Source organism: Staurois parvus, unplaced genomic scaffold, assembly GCF_062004578.1.
Source record: "Staurois parvus isolate SC_StPar_1 unplaced genomic scaffold, SC_StPar_1.0 ptg000495l, whole genome shotgun sequence".
NCBI classification, from domain to species: domain Eukaryota; kingdom Metazoa; phylum Chordata; class Amphibia; order Anura; family Ranidae; genus Staurois; species Staurois parvus.
In genome coordinates this window covers 208612-219302 of record NW_028318291.1, presented here as the reverse complement: position 1 = coordinate 219302, position 10691 = coordinate 208612, and the positions used below count along the sequence as shown (strand labels likewise).

Here is a 10691-nt window from a genome sequence, read left to right as displayed (position 1 = left end):
TCAATATAAATTTGCCTTCTCCTTTGAAAATGCTCAGTATACCTTCACACGTCTTGTGAAAAGCCTACATTTGAGCTCAAGTATATTTCATCAAGCTTTAGCAGATGTCCTATCTAAATTTTCTAGGCCAGAATGTATCCTACAACATGTGGACCATATCTTGTTGTCAACAGAAAATGAGCAATAACATTTAACCCTTTTGGCAGAATTGTTTGATCTGCTGCAAGATGCAGGTCTCAAGCTGAATACTCGTAAGGTTCAGCTCATGAAACGCGAGGTCAAGTTTCTCGGCATTCAGATCAGTCCGGGTAAACGCCAACCTTTGCAAGAAAGGGTTAATGCTATTGCTGCACTTCCTGTACCAACAACATTCAAAGCACTAAGACAATTCCTAGGATTAGTGAATTTTTCTAGAGAGTTCATTGAGTCATTTGCTGATAAAGCAAAACCTCTGTATGAACTTCTAAAGAATAATGAGGAAAATGGTTTTGGTCCTTGGACAGAAGTTCAGCAAAAGGCCTTTGAATCTTTGAAAAAAGATTTGCAGACAGCACCAGCCCTAACTACAGTAGAAAAGCAAGCACCGTTTGCTTTGCAGGTGCATACATCTGAAACTGCTATTTCTTCGGTGTTGCTTCAGCTACAAGGAGGAAATTGGAGGATCCTAGCATATTTCTCTAGGCTTTTAACACCTGTTGAGAAAGGTTTTGACACATGTGTTAAACAATTGGTAGGAGTTCACTATGCAGTAAAAGCAACTGAGCACATTGTAGGATTCAACAAAATTATCTTACAAACACCTCATTCCACCCTGAAATTTCTCCTTGAAAAAAACATCCCAGGTGTTTCCAATCAAAGATTTTCACAATGGTTGTTGGCTTTATCACCCAAACAGATCCAGGTTGAACATAATGCCAAATATGTACTCCCTCAATTGATGGAATATAATGGATCAGAACATGAGTGTTCATGTGAAGTCCAAGACACTCACTCTCCTCTGTTTCGCAGAGAAGCAGAGAAGACTGATGAACCTGTGTTCGTGGATGGTTCACGTTATTGTGTCTCAGGGGAGTATTTTTCAGGTTATGCAATCTGGTTTCCAAAGAGAGGATATGCCATACAACACAGACTTCCAGGACACTTTTCAGCACAAAAAGCAGAACTGATAGCCATTGAGACAGTGTTAACTGTAGACAAAGAAGAGAACCAAGGTCCACTAGTGATTTATAGTGACAGTTCATATGTTGTGGGTTCTCTTACTGATTATCTTCCAATTTGGAAAAGACGAGGTTTTGTAGATGCTTCAAACAAAGCTTTAGCACACAGAGAGATACTAGAGTCAATTTTTGCACTAGCAGGGATAAACCCTTGTGCCTATGCAATTGTTAAAGTACCAGCGCATAGGAAAGACAATGATGAACTGAGCATAGGAAATATGATAGCTGACACATTAGCAAAAGAAGCAGCTGTTAATGAACAGTCAGAGACTCCATCTGAAGTAGTTTCAGTAAACACAGTCAGAAAAACAGATACACAGATCCCCTCATTTGCAGAAGAACAGAAAAAGGACCCGTCCCTTTCTGCTTCTCAGGTTGATACAGAATCTTCCTTTGTTTTTGAAAACAAGATTTTGTTTCATGACTGTAACGGGGTTCTGCGTCCTGTCATACCAAAACATTTACAAGTGGAGTTCACAAAATACAATCATGAAAGTTTAGGCCATGTAGGTAAGCAGAGATTGTTAGAGATTCTCAAAGAGAAATTTTTCTGGAAAAAAATGGATGAGACTGCAGACAATGTAATTCAATCTTGTCTTATTTGTGCTCAAGTGAACCCCAGGCCAAAAGGACAGAAACCTCCTTTGCAAAGAACTCCTCCAGCTAATGGTCCATGGTCCACATTACAACTTGACTATATAGGACCATTACCAACAGGAAAAAATGGTTTCAAATATGCTCTCATAATTGTTGATGTTTTCTCAAAATGGGTTGAGATTTTACCTGTACGCACAGACGATGCACTAACAACTGCAAGAATGTTAATTAATCATGTTTTTCCTACTTGGGGGATCCCAATTGATATCAGTTCAGATCGTGGAACTCATTTCACAGGTAAAGTAATGCAGGCAATGTGTAAAATTTTGGGAATCCAGCAAAGATTTCATGTTCCATACCATCCGCAATCTGCAGGTATTGTGGAAAGAATGAACAGGACTATCAAATCCAGAATTGCTAAAATGTTGTTAGACAAAGGACATACATGGGTAGATGCCGTGCCTTTTGTTCTGATGAGTATCAGAAGTACAACATCTTCATCTACACAATACAGTCCATTTGAACTGATGACAGGTAGAAAAATGCCGCTTGTTTTTCCACATGAACCGTGTTTTTTGTCAACTCCGCAGAAAGAAGCAATTGAGAAAACCAAATGGTTACAGATGTTGCAAGACAATCTAAATGCCATTTTGCCATATGCAGCTACTCACATGCAGAAAATGATCCCTCCACACTCCTCAAAATTTGAGAAAGGTGGACAAGTCATGATTAAAACATTTAGAAAAAGTGGGCCGTGGCAAAGTAATTGGGAAGGTCCTTTTGAAATTTTGGACACACGTGGTGTAATGATACAAGTCCAAAGACCTCTCAATTCTGTTAAAAATGCACGGAGACAACAAAAAATATGGGTTCACACTGATCAATGCAAGCTGTTTATGCCAAGATAATGATACTGCATTTCTTTTGCAGAAATGACATCTGATAATCAAATATGGAGGAACATCAAACTCCAAAAAGAAATACTGACAACATCAGAAAAGTGGAAAGAAAGAAAGAACATTAAAAGGAGAAAATTCGTCATCACAGGACTCCTTTTCTCATTAATGACATTTTTATTCCTAAAAACTTACAGTCATGGCCGAAATTGTTGGCACCCTTGATATTTCTCCAGGAAATCATGTATTTCTCACGAAACGTATTGCATTAACACATGTTTTGCTATACACATGTTTATTCCCTTTGTGTGTATTGGGACAAAACAAAAAAAGGGAGGAAAGAAAGCAAATTCGACATAATGTCACACAAACCTCCAAAAATGGGCTGGACAAAAGTATTGGCACCCTTTCACAACTGCGGATAAATAAGAATGTTACAAGCATGTGATGCTCCTGTAAACTCACCTGGGGCAAGTAACAGGTGTGGGCAATATAGAAATCACACCTGAAAGCAGATAAAAAGGAGAGACGTTCACTTAACCTTTGCATTGTGTGTCTGTCTGTGCCACACTAAGCATGGACAACAGAAAGAGGAGACGAGAACTGTCTGAGGACCTGAGAACCAAAATTGTGGCAAAATATCAACAATCTCAAGGTTACAAGTCCATCTCCAGAGAACTAGATTTGCCTTTGTCCACAGTGCGCAACATTATCAAGAAGTTTGCAACCCATGGCACTGTAGCTAATCTCCCTGGTCGTGGACGGATGAGGAAAATTGATGAAAGATTGCAACGCAGAATAGTCCGGATGGTGGATAAGCAGCCCCAAACATGTTCCAAAGACATTCAAGCTGTCCTGCAGGCTCAGGGAGCATCAGTGTCAGCGCGAACTATCCGTCGACATTTAAATGAAATGAAACGCTATGGCAGGAGACCCAGGAGGACCCCACTGCTGACACAGAGACATAAAAAAGCAAGACTACAGTTTGCCAAAATGTACTTGAGTAAGCCAAAAGCCTTCTGGGAAAACGTCTTGTGGACAGATGAGACCAAGATAGAGCTTTTCGGTAAAGCACATCATTCTACTGTTTACCGAAAACGGAATGAGGCCTACAAAGAACAAAACACAGTACCTACGGTAAAATATGGTGGAGGTTCAATGATGTTTTGGGGTTGTTTTGCTGCCTCTGGCACTGGGTGCCTTGACTGTGTGCAAGGCATCATGAAATCTGAGGATTACCAAAGGATTTTGGGTCGCACTGTAGGGCCCAGTGTCAGAAAGCTGGGTTTGCGTCCAAGATCCTGGGTCTTCCAGCAGGACAATGACCCCAAACATACGTCAAAAAGCACTCAGAAATGGATGGCAAAGAAGCGCTGGAGAGTTCTGAAGTGGCCAGCAATGAGCCCAGATCTAAATCCCATTGAACACCTGTGGAGAGATCTTAAAATTGCTGTTGGGAAAAGGTGTCCTTCCAATAAGAGAGACCTGGAGCTGTTTGCAAAGGAAGAGTGGTCCAAAATTCCGGGTGAGAGGTGTCAGAAGCTTATTGATGGTTATAGGAAGCGACTGATTTCAGTTATGTTTTCCAAAGGGTGTGCAACCAAATATTAAGTTAAGGGTGCCAATACTTTTGTCCAGCCCATTTTTGGGGTTTTGTGTGACATTATGTCATATTTGCTTTTCTGCCTCTGTTTTATATTTGTTCCAATACATACAAAGGGAATAAACATGTGTATAGCAAAACATGTGTTAATGCAATACCTTTTTTGTGTGAAATACTTGATTTTCAGGAAAAATATCAAGGGTGCCAACAATTTCGGCCATGACTGTATATGACTTTTTCCAGCCCAGCAGAGAAGAACAAGTCTGAGACCCTGCATAAAAGAGAATTGCCTTTATCCAGAAACAAGAGACATTTTCCAAGATACAGTGACATTGACACAGCCGTAGACTTGTATGGACTTGCTTGTATAGGTCATGGAGCTACTTGTTGTATGCAATTTTATTTTCTTCATAGTAACTCTATTGAAATACAAGCTAGAATAGAATCTAAAACAAAGTTTACAAAAATGCAAGGATCATATGTATATAATAATAAAACTGGTACATATGAATGTAATTTAACTGAGATGGGGTTCTGGTCCATAGTTTTAAAAGGAAATGAGTCTACAATTTGGACTGGCGATGTAACTGGAGATAGAGTAGGTTCTTCTTCTGTAGGAGGATCCAAAACAGATATTTGGTTTTTGACCCAATATTATTTACAGTTTATGGATCCTGAACACTTAAAGATTACAGGAGATGAAGAAGGAGATGTAATTAGAGTATGGGATTTTCAAATAACAAGAGGTTCAGCTCACGTTAATGTGAGAGTGACTATTTCAATTGTAGACTTGATTATTCCAGATATAAAAGTATCCCCTCAAGCTGTTAAAATTATTGAAGGAAAGGATGATTTAAATTTGATATGTACTACACAAATATATTTACCTCAAAATTCCCTATTAACTTGGAAAAGAAATGGTGAATTTTTGGGCAGTCTTTTCCATAGCTCTACTAATATAATTCGTAAGAGTAATCTTGGAAATGTAGATTGGACTAATAATAACTTTATTTATCAACACAGTAGTCCAAATCTTAATGACAGAGGCATATATGAATGTTGCATATCATTAGAAAATAATCCAATGAAATGTGATACTGCAAATGTTATAATTTCATCTCCTAGGAACATTAAGTGTATTGATGAAAAATTTATTCCTTCTAGTCCATTTCAAATTAATCATTTCCAACCCAGACATCTCTTAAGAGAAGGACATTTTGTGATTATACTTTGGAAATTTAATGTTTCTGAATGGAAAATTTCATCAAAGTATCCTCAATGTCAAGAATACTTAATTAATATGGAATTGGGTATGGATAAATGGTTTGGAGCTAATAATAAAAATAACAATAGGAATAAACGAGGTATCATAGAAGGAATTTTAGGTGGAATTGGTACTATTGGAAGTATTACCAATAGTATGGATATTAATACATTACAGTCTGATCTGGAAACAGCGGGCTTAGTGGGTAGTAAAAGTATTAAAGTTCAAAGAAATGTAAATCAAATATTAGAAAATATGTTAATGAAGACAGCTACGGTTATAGGCCCAGCTGTAGTCCACTTACAAGATGTTACTTTGAATTTAATGGACAGAGAACAACATTCCCACATAGCCAGAACATGTCTAGAAATACAGACAGAGTATTCTACCAATTTTAAAATAATTGCACAAGCATTCCAAAGTGGCATAACTCCTCTAAGTCTTTTGCAAAGTTTACCTAATGAATATGTATTTGCAAAAAATCATACAGATTTATGGGTAAATAAATGGGTAGGATGTAATCAACATGAATGCTTTGGTACCTCAATGATTCCCATTGCTGGGAAAGAACAAATGTTAATTCCAGTTACAGTCTTAGGATTGCCAGTTAGTAATACCCAGTTGTTATATTATCAATTACAATTTGTAGATTTTGCTTTGGATACTAATACATCTGAACCAGAACAATTAGATTTATCTTCTTGTTTACATTTTCAATCAAAAGTAATATGTTTGCCTAATCAGGACAAAAGTATTTTTCACTCTTGTTTTCATAATCATTCATTATGTACAGCAAGAATAGAAAAAGTAAAAACTTCACTTGACCTAGTCACTGTTGTAGGAAAGAGGAAAGTCTGTTTTCAAGTCATGACAGACACTGAAACAGTGAAAGCTTTCTTCCTATCCTGCACACATACAGATATCCTGAGTCGAGGCTTGTATTGTATAGAAGGAGATCTTACAGGAATTAGTTTAAATGAAATTAGAGTAAATTTAACTAATATACTTACGAAAAATGTGAGTGTTCTACCTATACAATATAATATATCTCAAGTAGATGAGTTTCCATGGAAGGAATGGGCAGAGATCATACAAAAGGATAAGGGATTATTAATTGCTTTGTCTGAAGAACTTCAGAAAGCAGAAATAATATTTAAGCATGAACAAGGAAATCTACTAGAGATAGAACATGATTGGTCTGAATTTTCAGGTCGTTCATGGTGGTCAAAATTTAAAAATACTGTATCAATGTGGGGAAAAACTTCAGTAACAGCAGCTGTTGGAAATATATTATTACACCCATTAATTATTATATTTATTATTATGATTTTATGTATTTTATTTCAAATCTGTATTATGATTAGAATGAAACGATTTTACAAATTGATTAAGAAACAAATGAAAGAAGGTGAAAAAATCCTGTCAGGTATTATTAGAAGGAAGGTTACCTCTGACCTAACTGACCTGGTTATAGAAAATGGTGCATCTGGAACAACTGATTCAGAGCGTGTATAGTTGGGCCATGAATGAAGTATGAATGTATATATAATATTATATGATAAATTATATTTAGGGGGAATATTGTAGAAATTATGTAGCTTAAAACAGACGTCTCATATCTTTCATAATGACAGCAAAAGTCATTTAGAAGTAATTTTAACTTCACGTGTGAATGAAGCTTTGGAAAACAGGTGTTAAAGATGAACCATGGTATATTCATGTCTAAGAGGTCAGCAGGTCATAAGCTTAGTTTTAAGAATAGCAATTGGAATGTAAAAAGATATTGGTATGCAGTAGAACAAAGAAAGGATATGTCTTTTATAAAGAAAATCATGTCTAATCCATAATATAGTTAGTTGGATAATTATTTCATATAATCAATTTATTAGTTAGGAATAGTGTGTGATAAGTTTAGTATCAATTATTGTTGGTTATATCTATGCATTTATGTGACCATTATCCTTTCTAAAGATATGTGAAGCCATTATATCAGATGACAGTATCATATACTTCTGTCTTCTAAGAGGTTTTCAAATAACGTCATACTAAGTATAGTTTAGAAGGTTTACATATATGGACACTAAGAGTATATGTTTAGAAGAAGCACAAATAAGGGTTTTACTTATTTAGCTCACACTGAATTAGGAAATAACTGTTTAGTGGGTTGGTCTGGTAAAATATATATAACATGTGCCTTAGAGATAGAGAGACACATACACTCACTCACACTCATACATCAAGACATTATACAGCTGACACGCACTGACATATTTGTCTCCTGGTAAGGCCTGCAAAGCCTTGATACACCTGTTGTCTTCCTTGCCGAGACTGAAACACTTGTCATAGAACAGACAAGAGATTAGACATTTCTCCAAAGCTTATTTCTTTTTCCATAATCTACAACTTTTGTTATATTTTACTCTGTATTTTATTTTATCTTTTGTATTCATTTTTGATGCCAAGTGTGCATTAAATAAAAGTCACACTGTTTTAAGTCAGCCTGGCACTAGAACAATTTGCCTCAAACGCCTAAAGACAGACACTTAAATAATATAAGTGTCACGATATTTAACAGGCACCCTTGCAGTTAATGAAGCCAGAGTATCCTTCTTTCCAGATTTTTCTGCAGAAGTTCAATGCCGGAGGGCTACATTTTTGGATGTCAATAAGCGACTCCAAAGGTTTCAAGTTAAATATGCTATACCCTGCTCATTTGTGGATCACGAGAGGCCAAGCCCACTTCTTTGACATGGCAGGTGACGCAGCGCAATGGTTAGATATCAACAAAGCCTCTCTCAAGATGCCAGATCAAAATGATTCGGCTGACTGTATACTTTTGAGTTGAAGGCCCCATCTTCTTTTTTCTTTTTTTTCCCTCCCATCTGGTACATGCCTGGTGGTGGTTGGGAGCAACAAATATATGTGCCGTTTTACAATTTTCTCCTTTCTATTTTTTCTTACAAGGGAACTTGTCCTACTGCTTCTCGATATGGGATTTGTATAAACGGATGAACGCTACACTATGTTTCAACTGTTTTAGAATGCAGATTTCTTTGCGAATGTGTACTGTATAGTCCTCCCAACACCTCCTGTTAGACAGGGCGGACTGGGTTGTCTTGGGCTGGCTGACATGGGTTCCGCCTAGTCACTTCTACTGGTTGTTAATTTTTTCACAAGCTTTGATCCCAGCACCATTGTGCTGGGGCCTGTTTTCCTTTGTTTTTATTGATGGATAACACTGTCACAAGGAGACTATTGGTACAGATGGACACTATCATATTTTCCTGTATCTTGCTTACCCCTGTGTAGGCTATTATGGGCTTCTGGAAAGAGAGGATGGTTAAGTAATCTGTTGGGGGAATCCCTTCCCCAAGGGGGCGGCTTGATAGCTTTTATGTTCTATGATGGCTAATGTCCCCATTGTGTCGTGAAATGTATGGGGGTACATGATCCTTTGAAGCACTCCATGGTTAATGCGTCTCTTGTAAATACCACCCAGGTATATACAGGTTGCAGGAGACACACTTGACCAGGGACATGCTTCAATGTATTGCGTATTCCTGGGTCGATTGCTCTTACAACTCTACTTACACTTCGTACTCTCAGGGGGTACATTTATTGGTCCACTGATCCTTGGACTTCCAGGTGCTTTCCTCTAATACTGATTATGAAGGCAGATTTATATTTTTACACTGCAGGCTATATACAGTCCACTGTGTTTTGGCCTTGTACAACCTCCTTTCTCTACTCTGGTTCTGCAACAGCTTGTAGATTTTTTGTTGGATAAGCCGGACATTCCTCTATTTGTTTTGGGTGATCTTAATGGCGTGGTTCACCCTCAACTGGATAAACATCCACCTGTGGCTGTGGGGCCCGTGGGTAGGGTCACCCTGCTGGAGTGCTTCATTGCCGAGGTGGGATGGTTAGACATATAGAGGGCAAGATATACTCTTTGCACTGAATTCTCCTGTTTTTTTTAAATGCACACTACTCTATCCAGAATTTACCTATGTATGGGAACGGCCCAGTCCAATATTTTGATACATGATATCAGCTATGCTCCTAGTGGTATCTCAGATCACTCTCCCTTAGTGGTAGTATTAAACGTTAAACCTATCACCCTCCTTAGTAGACCCCCTTGGAAAATGAATGCATTTTGGCTGCACTTGATTCAACAATATTAAGACAACACATTTTATGTGACTCCTCGCTAACAGGGGATGCTTTTAAATGTTGGCTCCGGTGTGTCTTCTTGGAGAAGATTACGAATATTAAAAACGTATGTAAATGCCAGGAGGAACAGCTGTCATGGCTAGTAGAGAGAAAGGAGGGGGATTATCTTTCAGACCCCTCAGAGGCCTCTAGGGCAGCTTGGATCTCAGCACAGGAAGCTTACCTGCATGTGCTCCACTCAAGACATTTTAAAACAGACATTTTAAAACAGGCATTTTATGAGGAGGGAGAAACAACTGAAAGTCTTTTACCTTAGCTTGTCGGGGCTCAGTCTACCACTCCTGCCATCACTGCCATTTATTCCCAATCTGGTGTTCTAAATACTCCCGATGGGGTGATGGCGGAACTGGTATTGTTCTACTCCACCCTGTATCAATCCAAGGTTTTGTGTACACCTGATTAACTGCAGATCTATCTGAGTACAGTGCACCTGCCTCAACTGTTGGATGCACAGAGGGCATTACTTGACTCACCTCAAACTGTAGATTAGGTTCAGGAGGCGGTGGCCTCTTTCCCTACCTCAAAGGCCCCTGGGGCAGATGAGCTTCCCATGGAGGTATACTCTTAATACTCAGACTCTATGCTACCCCACTTGATTACAATCTTCAATGGTGCAATCTGTCTGGGAAATTACCAGATTCCATGGCTCAAGCCACTATTGTTCTGTTACTAAAGCCAGTAAAAAGCCCCACTGATCCCAACTCATACAGGCCTATTTCTTTATTGCAGACAAATATCAAAATCCTAGCTACAATATTGGCCAGAAGACTAAATAAAGTCATTGCTAGTGTCATACATTCTGATCAGGCAGGCTTCACGTCTACCACCATCAACCTGCGCAGACTCTTCCTGATTATGCAAACTCCCTCAGGCAACATGGG

The 10691-nt window shown here is 38.3% G+C and overlaps 2 protein-coding genes across 2 annotated transcripts; both read left to right on the top strand.

The window, feature by feature from the left end:
• The first annotated feature begins 265 nt into the window (after positions 1-265).
• LOC149452129 (protein NYNRIN-like) lies at positions 266-2722 on the top strand. The gene has a single exon (XM_089689743.1). The coding sequence runs from the start codon at positions 266-268 to the stop codon at positions 2720-2722; it is 2457 nt and encodes an 818-aa protein (XP_089545869.1).
• LOC149452128 (uncharacterized) lies at positions 1959-8075 on the top strand. The gene is made up of 2 exons (XM_089689744.1): positions 1959-2901; positions 4539-8075. The coding sequence occupies exons 1-2, from the start codon at positions 2747-2749 to the stop codon at positions 7090-7092; spliced, it is 2709 nt and encodes a 902-aa protein (XP_089545870.1). The 5' UTR covers positions 1959-2746; the 3' UTR covers positions 7093-8075.
• The last annotated feature ends 2616 nt before the right edge of the window (positions 8076-10691 follow it).

What these genes read in the sequence shown, in the direction of transcription:
- LOC149452129 (XM_089689743.1), top strand. Translation starts at nt 266, where the DNA reads ATGAAACGCGAGGTCAAGTTTCTCGGCATTCAGATCAGTCCGGGTAAA.
- LOC149452128 (XM_089689744.1), top strand. Translation starts at nt 2,747, where the DNA reads ATGACATCTGATAATCAAATATGGAGGAACATCAAACTCCAAAAAGAA. An exon ending in ACATTTTTATTCCTAAAAAC is followed by an intron (nt 2,902 to 4,538) that starts TTACAGTCATGG and finishes TCGGCCATGACT; the next exon opens with GTATATGACTTTTTCCAGCC.